Below are 12,894 nucleotides of genomic sequence, written 5' to 3' on the forward strand. Positions count from 1 at the left end.
AGCAGTGTCTGGCAGGGACCCCACAGTGACACAGAAGAAGCACAGTGCATGTCGATGATGGCCATTAAGGGTAACTGTCCCTGTGTCTGTGGAGCCTGACTCCAAGGGACAGAGACACAAGGAACTTTTTGGTGCTTGAAGGGGACATCTCTGGGGTGCCTTCTAACCTCATCCTACTTCCTGTTGTAAATATAACCATGAGGGTTCAAAAGAGAACCCCCTACCTGGCTCCTCTGCACTCATCTACAGAGTCTATGCCCAAGAGTCAGAACAAGAAGTGGCTGCTCAGCCTGCTAAGATACATCGTAGCAAAGGTGAATGCTAAAATACTATGTATAGCAGATCCAAGTAATAACAGAATCACAGAATCCATTACCTTGGACAAGCTCTCTGAGATCAGAAAGTCCAGCCTATGACTGATCATCAGCATGTCAACCAGACCATGGTATTAAGTGCTATGTCCAGTCTTTGCTGGGGCAGCAAGTCTATTGCTTCCCTGAGCAATCCATTCCAACGTTTAATTGCTTTCTCCATGAAGAATGATGCCCAACCTCCCCAGCACAGTTTGAGGCTAGTCCTGTCACAGGTTGCCCAGGAGAAGAGCTTGACCTCCCTTTCACTACACCCTCCTTTCAGGCAGTTGTGGAGAGTAATAAGGTCACTCCTGAGCCTTCTTTTCTCCAGGCTAAACAACCCTGGTTCCCTTGGCTGCTCCTTGTTATCCTCTAGACCCTTAGCCAGCTTCACTGACCTTTGCTGGATCCACTCCAGAACCTTTTTGTCCTTCCGGAACTGAGAGGCCTGGAACTGGACACAAACACTTAAGAATTTATAATATTCATGATAATGCCAGCTTTAATATTCATGATAATGCCAGTGCCATTTATCCCACGTCTGTTACTTTAATAAGAAATATAAGAACAACCATTAAAAAGGCTAATTAGGGTCCTCAGTGTGATGAGGGTTTTGTGCCCCTGCCCAGGCTTTGGGTGTGCAGTGCCCAAACTGCCACTTAGGAAGGAATGTGGGATGTCAGCACTGAGCCTGCACCGGGCACTTATTGCCATTAATCAGTATGGTGAGAAGCATCTTAACAACACTTCAGATCGTCCCCCTGATAATGCATATAAACTAGAGAATACATTGAACAGAAGCCTCCAGGTCACCGCTATTGCTCTGGAGGAGATCACAGAATGGGTCAGGCTGGGAGGGAGCACAGTGGATCAGCTGGTCCAACCTCCCTGCTCAAGCACGGCCATCCCAGAGACACTGCACAGGATTGTGTCCAGGGGTTTTTGAATATCCCTGGTGACGGAGCCTCCTCAGCCTCTCTGGACAATCTGTTAAGGTGCTTAGTCACCCACACAGTAAAGAAGTTCATCTTCATGTTCAGGTGAAACTTCCCACGGATGAGTTTCTGCCCGTTGCCTCTTATCCCATTGCTTGGCACAACCGAGCAGAGCCTGACTCCATCCTCTTAGCACCCCACCTTTAGATATTTACATCCATTATGAGAGCCAGCACGTCTCAATGGGGTAGAAAGGACAAACCCGGTTCGAGACAGCGGCCGGCAGCTGCCGGCGAGCTCCGTGCCGCGGGAGCACCGCGCAACGCCGCATCCCGGCCCTCACACGCCAACATGGCGGCCCCGCCTCGCTCACCTCTCCCTCCCCCCCGCCGCGTCCTGCCGTCACATCCGCGGTGCCCCAGCAACCACCGGACGTCGCGGGCGCGCCGGGAACCCGGAAGCGGCGGGCGAATCGGGGCGGGCGGCGCAACCGGCGGGGCGGGCCCGGAGCGCGCAGGGCAGCGGCGGCGGCAAAGTAGCGCCGGGATCCAGCGGCCGGTTGGTGGCGGCGGTCGGGCAGTGCCTGTGGCGCAGCGCGCGGGGGACTCTCGGCAACTACCGGCGAGCTCGGGCTGCGCGGTCCCGCACGGAGCAGCGGCCGAGGCGGAGATGGCGGCGGACAAGGCTGCGGGTGAGTGCGGGGGGAGCGGCCGCGGCCCCGCCGTGCCCGCCCCCGGCCTGCGCCGCCCGGCGCGGAGGGACACGCGCCGCCGGGGGAAAGCCGCCTGTGCGGCTGTGTGCCGTGTCCTTCCGCCGAAGAGGTAGTGCCCCGCGGGCGCGGGGCCGCTGTGAGGGGCCCCCGTGACACCGGCGGGTCACCGGCGGGGCCGTGTGCGCACCGGGCCCTCCGTGCCCTCGGCAAGCGGCGCTGAGCTGTTGCCCCCTCCTGGCCGGGAAGAGCTCGGTGGGGAGGGCCCTATGTTCGTATTGGGGCCGGGGGGTGTTGTGTGTTTGTGTCACTCAGAGCTTAATAACCCCTACAGAAGTCGAGCTTCTGGCTTAATTTGTTAAACTGGGGCATGCAGGAGGTACGAGGGAGGTTGTAACTCTTGGTGGTGCTGCTTAATCGCTGGAGTTCAGTCTGATTCCCTCAGGGGTGCTGCTTTGGTTTCAGGGGATGAGTGCGTCCTCACTGAACTCGGGCCAGAAAAGACACTGCAGAGAGAAATCACCGAGACTAAAACATGAGCCATGTTCTGGTACACAGGCAGAATAAATCTCAAATACAGTTGCTGGGTGGCACTGCTAAACTACTGCTCGTCCATCTCCTGTACAGCTCCCCGTCATGTAAGAAGCCTTCATTGCAGGAAGGGTCATGCCGTCAGATGTCAGCTTGTGGGGGGATGGAGAAGGGTGACGTGGAGGAAAGCCTTACTTATAGAATTGTATAGGTCTGCTTAATATGAGTGTAGGCTGTCCTGAGTTGGAAGACCAATAAAGATTAACAAATTCCAGTTCCTGGCCCTGCACAGGACGTCTCTAAGAATCACACCATGCGCCTGTGTTTTCTGCACACTTCTTGAACTCTGTTGGGCTTGTGCCAAGTGGCTCTAAGAATCACACTATGCGCCTGTGAGTGTTTTCTGCACACTTCTTGAACTCTGTTGGGCTTGTGCCAAGTGGGGAACCCATTTCAGTGCCCAAACACTCTCTGAATGAAGAACATTTTCCTGATATCCAACCTAAACCTCCCTGACACAGCTTCATGCCATTTCCTTCTCGTTTCTGGTCACCTTTCTTTTCTAGTTGTTTTTATGTGGGGGAAGCATTATTTTAAGTCACCTTAAGCATTTTTTTCTGTGGATGCTAAATATGAAATGCCTCAGTATTTGGGAAAAAAATTACAGGGCAAATAAGTATACTGCACTGAGTGATGTTTACTAAACTGTCCTGTGTTTGTTTGTTAGAACTGTGACTGCTAAACTACAAGAAAAAAAATTGGTATCAAGTTTTTAATACTTTTTTGTTGATGTTCTTTGAAGTGTTGAAGGAACTTTTCAGTTTTACTTTCTTAAAAGTATGTGCAAAATGAATCAAAGATGTGAGCTATGGCAAGATATTCTACATGCTGCATTAGTTCATAGAAGCGAGCTATAGGCAGCTTTCCACTGAGAGATGTTTGCTTTTTATTGCACAGCACCAAAGAAGCCTATTGTACCTATACTGGTAGTCATACAAAAATTAAAATGTAAGTCTTGGTGCCACAAACTGTTATCCTGTAATGACTGGACACGGGCTGGGCTTCATACCCTTCAGAATTCTTTTGGAGCAAGACTTTTGTGATAGATTCCTCCCCTTTACAGGCAGAGGTATAATCTCTTTCTTGAGAGTTTGGAAATGAAAAATATTTCCAGAGATGCTCCGGTGTTCAACAGCACAGTTCATGCAAGATGTAATTTGCAGGGCGTAGGAACAAGAGAGCTCAGGAACAGCAGTCCTTGGAGAAACGGAGAGCAGGTATGAGAAGGATAATGATTGCAGTCACTCTCAGGTGTCTTCAGGTATGTGTATGTGGGAGATGTGACTTTTGTTGCTTTTATGAGATTCTGGCAGCAAGCCCATTAGGAGAGCAATCTTCCTTTTCAGGTGGCAGTCTCACACTTTTCCTTGTTCTCCTTTCATAGAGACCATTTTCCTGAAGTTCTGCTGTCCACCATGATGTACCTTCTCCAGCAGGAGCAGCTTCCTGCTCGTGCAAAGCATCCAGCCTCCGTGACGCAGTGTTGCTGCTGTTCAGCCCCAGGACTGATAGCTGGGAAGATAATTCCTGGCTTGATTCTTTAACTTCCAACTCAGTGCAGCAGCTTCCTCCAGATCAAAATCTGAGCAGCTGATTTTTACATCCTTTTCCAGGTTGCCCCTTTTGCCCATCATCATGAACCTACACGAGCTTTAGTTTTAGAGTTGGTCTGTACTCATGAAGGTTGGACAAATGAAAAGTTAAGCAAACAGGTCCATATTTAAATACAAATTACAGAGATAAATCAAGTTCTCTCACTTGTGAAGTAGAGAATCTGCACTGCTCTGGATATTTCAGCTGATAGTTGTGGCTGCTGTACAAATGGGAGCACATTGGAGATGACGGGTGCACCATGTGTTACCTACACCACGTGCTTCTGCAAGAGTGCCAAAGGTCACGGGGCCCAAGTGAGCAAGGCATGCTGTTTCTTTTGCCAGGGAACAAGTTTCCTACCTGTTTCACTTTCAAATGCTTCAAGGAACATGGAAGTAGCAGTTCTATTTGCAAGCCCTGGGATAGCCATTTGCAGCCAAGAGAACAGGAGCACTACCTCCCCACCGCCCCTGCCACTTCAGTGGAATGGTGGGTTCTGTTCAGTACCTTGTGCCAGCCAGCTTTCAGGTGACTCCTCCTGGAGGGATCTCTGATAGCAAAGATCAGCTGAAGCAGTAGATCCCAGCCGAAACACGAATGGTAGTATCCCATCTGGAATGGCTTTATAGGTCTTTAACAAGTTTCAGGTATGTTTGGACAAAAAGGGTACAGAGTAACCAAAGTGTTTTGTTGCCCTTTTTTTCAAAGGAAGGAGCTGTGCTGTGAACTACATCAGCTGGATTGTAGTTTTTTCTTTATAAGCTTCCAGTTCAGGTTTCACAAACCTGCTTTCTTTACTGAGTGCTAGTAGATGCAGTTGATTGAATTACCAGAGGCAGCTCTGGTTTTGCTGAAAGTAGTCCCCAGCTTCGTTTTGTGTTTTGGATTTGTTTGTGTTTGTTTAATGTACCAACAAGTTTAGAGAGACAGTGAAATTTGAAGACCTGTCCTGATTTTTCCTTAGGAATTACATCAACCAAGCTATGTAAGTGTAGTTTTTATGGCAGACCTTAGACAAGTATCTCTTGGTTTATCTGTCACTTCACTGAAGACATTTTACTTCAGAATTCAGACTTCCTTTGAGATGCTGGTCTTTGTATGCTGTACTGCATACAAAGGCAGTAATCAGTAGTGTATGTGGTAGTTGATGGCTCTCTGCTAGGTAAACCTGTATGTGAGGAATCTGATTGGACTGTTATCAGCTTCAAAAGCTTTAGAGCCTCAAGGCTCTGCACTGTGGTTACCTTTACCAGCATAATCTGACAGGCATGCTGAGCAAGTAAAGCAGATAATGCCGTGCTTTCATGCTGTTAGCATGAAAGTTGGAGGGAAGATGCATTTGATTATTTGCTGCTGTTCTAAAGATCTTTGGAGAGTGAGAGCTTTTAGTTCATCTGTATAATCACAAGGTTTAGAGCTGGAATCAGATCTATGCTATATTTAGGTTGAAGCAGAGGTACTTCCTGTTCCTTTCCTCTTTCACTGTGGAAAGCTTTTGGCACATCAGAAATGTTCTGAGCTTTCTTGTGGTTTAAAATTTCTCTTTTGCCTTTCCTTTTGAAGGACAAGGCAGTGCAAATGGTTTTGATCAATGCATTATGCAGTCAAATTTCACAGCAGGTGTAGGCCCTTGAGGATCCATCCCTCCAGAGTACTGAAATTGCTTAACCCTGAATTTTGTCCAAATAACAATGGGTTACTCTTGCCGCTGTAAGATTTGTTGAGATTTTAAACTCTCTACTTTGTTGACATCTTAATGCAGGATGAAAGTTCCAACCAAATATTTATAATTCTTGCTCAATTGCAGGGGGCAATAGTATTATTGCAGGTGGAAGGAATCTCACTGTTTCCCAGCAATAGGCACAAACTTAGTAGATTACTAAGTCTGTTTTGTTTTTCCTGAGGATATTATATGATTAATCTTCTGAGGTTTGACTGCTCCTTATGATTGTCATTTGTCCTATATTTGTAAATTTTCATGGTCGGTACTAGAAGATCCAGGTTTATTGGTGGTGATGGGAAATGGATTTTGCAGAGGAGCTCCCAGCTAATTGTTTTTGTTTGTTCAAAGTGAAAACAAAATTAGTGGAGTTTGCATTATATCTCTGAATTATAGGGAAGAGAAAGCAGGCATTAAGTTTACATAGCCTACATAGTCTATTAAGATAGCAAAATGTGTTTTAGTGCACATCTTCCACTGTGAAATTCAAGAAATAATTTTCTGCAGAAGCAGAAAAAATTACTGGTTTATAAAGTCTTTGTTTCAAAAACACGAAATTATTTTTGTATGTTCTAGCACATTAATTAATGCTCCTAGAAATACTCTCTCCAGTGTGGTGGTTATGTGCTTGTTTTATTTTTTTCTCAGTAGTTTGTGTTCAGCAGAAGGAAGGGCTTAGTGGAGGGGGTTTTTTTCAGCTTCTTTGACATGGAATGTGTGTACTGTGCTTTTTAATGCAACTTCACTGAATTCTTAATTACATGCTGACAAAAGGATTTAGTAGACTTCTTTCTGAAAAATATGCTCAATAGTGACTGAAACATAAATCATTAGGAATTCAGTGTAAAAAATTGAAGGCAATTAAAACTTGTTACATTGCTATATGAATGCATAAAGGGCTCACCATCATAGTTGCTACATGTTGTTCTTGTCTTAATCTGGAAAATATAGTATAGTAGAACTGGAGAAGATTCTGGGAATAAATTGTGAGGAAGATGGAGAGTAAACTGCTCCTGCTCACGTTGGAAGAGAGGTGATTCAAAGGAAGATCTATAAGATTTGGAGTGAGGCTGAAAAAGTGAGCAGGTAGCTTGTGCTTCTGCCTTGCATTTGATGGAGTATATTGAAGAGTACAAAAGTATATAGGGTTGTTTGTTTTTTTTTAAATATAGTAGATCTGTCAGTGATTATTAACAATGATGCTTCAAGTGCAGCCTCTTATTTGGGGAAATACTCTTCCAAAGTAGGGAGCTTTGAGGAAGTTCCAGTGTTCACTGTGGTTTTTGTTGCACCCTAGAGTATCCCTTGCTTGCTGTTTAGGAAGCACTATACAGTATTTTGTGTGGGTTTTTATCTAACCCACCGTGGTACATACTTAATGATGCATGGCCTTCACTGCTGACTTTTGAGCAAAATAAGACAATCCTAGTGTATGGTTGCAGCTTTAAAGAGAAATCTAAAATGTATGGCTTGTAAGTCAACTTGCAGGACCTTGGTTGTTCATTGAGCACCATAATTTACATTTCATGGAGAGGAATTCTCTAGGAGTATAGAATAACTTGATATATTGTGGTAGGAGGTGTAACTTGGGATATAGATAGTGTAGTAAGGACGCTGCTACAGTTATCTGGAAAATTACTTGCATTGGCAGGAGGACCTTGAGAACTGGAAGAAACAAAGTTTTTAAGCTACACAGCTGTTATCACACTTGCAAGCTTTGTTGTAATCTTCTGTTCACTTTTACAGATCAAGGTACTGAAAAACATGAAGGAGCAGGTACTTCTGGGATTACTGATCAGGAAAAGGAATTGTCGAGCAGTGCATTACAAGCTTTTCAGGTAAGACTAAGTCAGACTTTGAGACTTTTAAGTTACCACATTACTGCTAAGTGGGCTTGTGTGATTTTTTTTCCTGTTTTCTTAATTCAGTTGCAAATGCATTAAGAGGACTTTCAAAAGTAGTTCTAGTTGTGTTATAAAGACAGCACATGCATTTTCTGTCTGCTGTGATGTGAGAAGACTGAACAGGATACTTGAACAGGAGCACTTTTAATCTTGATTCTCAAAACTTAGTAGCCTTAAAAGCTATATGAGGCTTCTCTTCTGCATCAGCATTGGAAGTGCATGATTTCTTGGAAGAATTAATCGCATCAAGCTAAAAATGGTGTTTTAGTGTTTAAAGGACCCTCATGTATTTAAAAAACAGCAGTGAAACAAACACTTGTGTTTTAGCATCATGCTGTATTCTTTCACAAAAAGTGTTGTATAATGTCCTGTCACTTTGCAATAAAACATTTCTGAATGTGTAACACCTACAGGCAGTATCTACTACTTGTTTTGTGTTTCTTGGAAGATGTTTTATCTTCTGAGTTAAAGGTCAGGTACCAGGTCTTTCATTTTATTTCTTTCTCTATATTGTCTCTTAGTTTTATGTAGTGTGACAGGAAGTATAATTGCTTTTTCTTTCAATTGTATCTCTGTCTCCAAAATGCCTTGCTTTAAATTCAGTTCTGATTTTCTGAAGTAAGTACAGGAAGAATTTAAGTGTTGTCTTTTGAGATTCTTGCTTCAATGTTTCACTCAGTACTTCTATGTTTCACTCATTTTGTTGTATGAAGTGCATATGGTTGGTTCTTAGCACTGTGTTGTTCACAAATGTCTTCTTGAGCGTTGTCTAGCTCAATTACTCTTTTTCTATAACATTTTAATCAGTGGCATTTGATCCCGAGAGCTGAAGACACATGAGAGAGTCATTTGTTTTCCACCTTGCCCATACATCTAAATGCCTAAAATACTTTTGATCTGCTAACAATTTCATCTTTACTTTTATCCTGGTCCAGTGCATTTGGTTTATCTTGTCAAGTTTTTTCTTGCTTTAAGAATTCCCTGAATTCATGGAGTGAGGTGGCAACAGATGTGAGCAGAATTAATTTGATGCCTTGTTCGCCAATTTCTTGCTGTTGAGTAGCTCCAGATAGCACTGTGGACTGCCTCGCATGCTGCTTTATCATATTACACGTCCAGTTTCAGTCTTGACAGAATTGAGTATTATATTCTAGATCCTATCTAGTAGAGTGGCATAAAGGACTGTTAGCTGATGAAAAACATCACAAAATAACCTGAGCATTTAAAGTTTGTAGACCAGCCATTATTAGAAGCCTAGTTGCTGTGATCTGAAAACTCCTCCTGAAGAGAAGCTCCAAGTATGAGCACAGGAAGAGAACCACTGGGAGATGAGCTGTCTCAACTAAAGAGCATGCCAGCATCTGTGTTTGTGCACATGATCAGAAGGCAATCCATGCTGTTGGTGCTTAGAGTTGTGAAAATGTATCAGTGTCCTGCTGCATCTAAGTTGTATCACTGTGCCTTCCTGGGAGACTGAAGGAGCTGGAGTGGTTCCATAGAAAGGAGCTGCAGAATGGCAACTTTATTGGGGAGAGCAGAAGGACCAGAGCTCTTCTCTGTTGTATTCTGCCCTTAATATGAAGTTACTCAGCAGTCCAAGAGAAGCTCTGTGGAACAGCACCTGAAAAGGAGGAGTAAGTGGAGGGTGGTACTCCAGAGTTTAGCTTTTGGGTGTGAACCATTGACAGAGATGGAAATGCATTTGCTTATCTGTCTGCCCACATTGGAAGTAACTCTCATATGGAAGAGGTGAATGTGATTATTCCTGTGTAGGAATTTAGCAGTTGAAAGTGAAGCATTATCTAGGCTTAATGAGTGAGAAGAAAGAGTGAGGAGTCTCTCTTTCATTTCTTGATGCCACTAAAGTTTTCCTGTGGTCAAAGAAAGGGATTTTTCCATTAGATCACGTATTGGTGGAGCATCATGCTTGGCTCCCAGTTTGTTTAGGCATTCCTAGGTGATTGAATACTTCATCCAACAGCTAAAGCTTGTAAAAATGTTTCTTAAACCTACTCTGGGAAATTGACACTTTCTTTTTCCAATCTCTCTTGAGCTAACTTCTGTAGATTAAATTGTAAATCACTATATATTCAGATGAACTGAAGACTGAACATAAAATATTGGGCTGGAACCTGTGTAAGCAACTACAGCTGCTCAGGGTTCGTGGAATGGGGAAAGATTACGAAAACTGAGGAAACAGAGTCTTGAAACTTAATATGGTAGGAGAAATGAGAATAACACTTTTCATGGAAACATCTGTTAATAATAATCAGCTATTTAATTTGTCCTTACTCCACCAAATTATTTTTGAAATTTGGGTATGTCTTCAACATTTAGACTTGCTTCTCATCCATGTTAATCTGCATAAATAATGAAATATGTGTATACACATTTAGTTCACTTGTATTGATAAAGAAAAGACTAATGCATGTTTCTGGTATGTGTGCAATTTACAGGCTGGAAACTATGATGCTTGTTTACAACACCTAAATACCCTTCAAGACATAAACAAAGATGACTACAAAATAACTTTGAATACTGCTGTTGCAGAGTTCTGTAAAAGTAATCAGACTACCACAGACAATTTGAGACAAACCCTTAACCAGCTGAAAAACCAGGTAATGCAGCTCTATTGATGTGGTACTTGATTTTGGGTACTGTTAATGGTGGCAGGATCTTTCTGAGAAATAGGAGTAAAACCTCTGCCCTTGTCCCATAGATTTAACAAAATAAGAAAGTAACATAACTTACGAACATCCCAGTCAGTTTAATCTTGTAGGACAACTTTTGTAGTTGTGTTTTTAACTATTATTGAAATTGGTCTGAGATTATAACAATAGAAGGACCTGCTATGTTCTTTCAGTAGAAAGCTCCTTAACGTGCAATAGTTTATGAAATGCTAAAAAAGTGGAAAATATTACTTTACTACTCAATTGACAGTTTTGTATTTCATTGTATGGGTTTTTTTGCTGTGTTAATGTATAACGACACTGAAGTTTATCAGGTCAGTAAGTTACAATTTACCTTTAGAGAAATTCATAGCTTTGGAGGGGTTTTTTTAAATACCTGGTACTTGAAAATCATAGGTACTGAAAGTTTAATGAAATGAATGGGTTTTTTTTTAGGTTCACTCTGTTGTTGAAGAAATGGATGGTTTGGATGATGTTGAGAACAGTATGCTGTACTACAATCAGGCTGTTATCCTGTACCATCTCCGTCAGTATACTGAAGCTATATCCATTGGGGAGAAGCTGTACCAGTTCATAGAGCCTTTTGGTATGTAGGTAGAAAGAAGAATCTTGTCCATTCAAGAACTACAGAAAGACAATTCAGTCTTTTTCACTATCAGACAAGTAATTTTTCATTTGTTTAATACGGTTTTAAGAAATTAGATAGGGTTTGGAATCAAGAATATGTTTTACTTACATCAAGGACAACAAACTAATTTGGGGAAAGGTGCTTCAGAGAGCTTTAGCAGACAAATGATATGAAACTGAAATGGATTCTTTCAACTTGAGATGATATTTATGTAAATATAATGTACAAGCTAATGAAATTATTTTAAATCTAATGTTTTGAGTCATCATGCAATTTCACGGGTGGGTGTCTGTTTTCAGGGCACTCATTTTTAAATACCTTTATTAGGTAGTACATAATTGTATGTGCTTATATCTGAATACAAAGTCTGCAACTTTTATGAGCTGTAATACCTTGTGTAGTAGAACTACCATACTTGTCTGAAATAATTTCATAATCCTTATTAAATTTTATAAGTGAGAAGGCTGAAGGATGTATGTGTGTGGGTCTCAGTAAATTAAGTAGATGCTGCTGTGTTTCTGCTTCAATTCCTTCCAGTGTTCAATCTGCATAGTTGGGACTTACTTGAAGTCAGCTAAACAGAGATGTGTTTGTACAGAATCTTAGTGAGTTCTGTGGGATTCTACATCTGCATATGGCTCTGTCTGTTTGGATGCAGCATTTTTGGTGCTGATCTACTTAGATCAGTTCGCAGAACCTATGAACATTAAATACTTGTTAAGCTGCCTTTAGTCTGTGCTTTTATGCTGATGCCATTTGAATAAATGAGCTTAGCTGTGGGTTGGACATGGCTGCATTATTTTTTTCTTATGTAATATATTGTTTTTTCTCATAATGTTGCATAGATGGCACTTTGTAGTAGGTTTTTTTCCATCCATGTTTGGAGGGATTGGTGTTAGAACTGTAAAACCAATTTTTCTTCTTTGCTTTTCACAGAAGAGAAGTTTGCCCAGGCTGTGTGCTTCTTGCTTGTAGACTTATACCTGTTAACTTACCAAGCTGAGAAAGCCTTGCATCTGCTCGCGGTTCTGGAAAAAATGATTTCACAGGGCAACAATAACAGCAAGAATGGAAAAAATGAGGTGAGCTTAAAATCATACAAATGGCTTTAAATCTTTATCAGAAGTACGCTTTAGCTCAATCCAAAATGAGTATCTTAAAAGACTTTGGAATTACAAGGCTATGTTAGATCACCTGTAACTTTAGACAGCAGTTAAATATGTTAGTGACTGAGTTAATTGTGTACAGTAGCTGTTTATTCCCTCTCTTTCACCCTTTTCTCCTACTCCAAGGAGCTAAGATGTCTTTCTTCAGTCAGAGACTTGCCTTGGAAAGACAGTTGTCTCCAGAGTCAAATATTGTCTTTGATTATGACCATATGAGACCCTAGGTTTGAAAGGGAAGCCAGTGTCAGAGGAACTGCAGTTGCACATAGGATGGGAAATTAAGTATATTTTTACATGGTATCTGAAAGTATGAGGCTTGCTTTCAAATGAAATCTTTCATGTGCCTTTTGGAAAAATGAGTAGAATCAGTGGTGGCTTGGGAGTGAAGAGAGGGCATTTCAGTGTTTCCCTGCTGATGGAATGTCACACTTAAGACAAAATATTCTTTCTTTAAGTATATGGTAATTCTACTGAAGGAAGTATTAAAGAGGTACTCTAGAACATGCATGTCATCCTTCTAGGCAAAAGAATTCTTCTTAACTGCAGAGCAACATAGTGTAACACTAATGTTAGTACAGAATTCAGCTCTTCAAAGGCTGGTGTGG

General features: G+C 42.1%; 1 protein-coding gene across 1 annotated transcript in view; it reads left to right on the top strand.

Moving 5' to 3' along the window:
- The first annotated feature begins 1,738 nt into the window (after positions 1-1,738).
- CNOT10 (CCR4-NOT transcription complex subunit 10) overlaps positions 1,739-12,894 on the top strand; it is a 32,514-nt gene continuing 21,358 nt past the window's right edge. Inside the window, exons 1-5 of the mRNA XM_041407830.1 lie at positions 1,739-1,979; positions 7,648-7,739; positions 10,262-10,423; positions 10,931-11,081; positions 12,060-12,205. Of these exons, the coding sequence (XP_041263764.1) occupies positions 1,958-1,979; positions 7,648-7,739; positions 10,262-10,423; positions 10,931-11,081; positions 12,060-12,205 (573 nt within the window). The 5' untranslated portion in view covers positions 1,739-1,957. The remainder of the gene's footprint in view (positions 1,980-7,647; positions 7,740-10,261; positions 10,424-10,930; positions 11,082-12,059; positions 12,206-12,894) is intronic.

Source organism: Onychostruthus taczanowskii, unplaced genomic scaffold (assembly GCF_017590055.1).
Source record: "Onychostruthus taczanowskii isolate IOZ18803 unplaced genomic scaffold, ASM1759005v1 scaffold28, whole genome shotgun sequence".
Taxonomy (NCBI): domain Eukaryota; kingdom Metazoa; phylum Chordata; class Aves; order Passeriformes; family Passeridae; genus Onychostruthus; species Onychostruthus taczanowskii.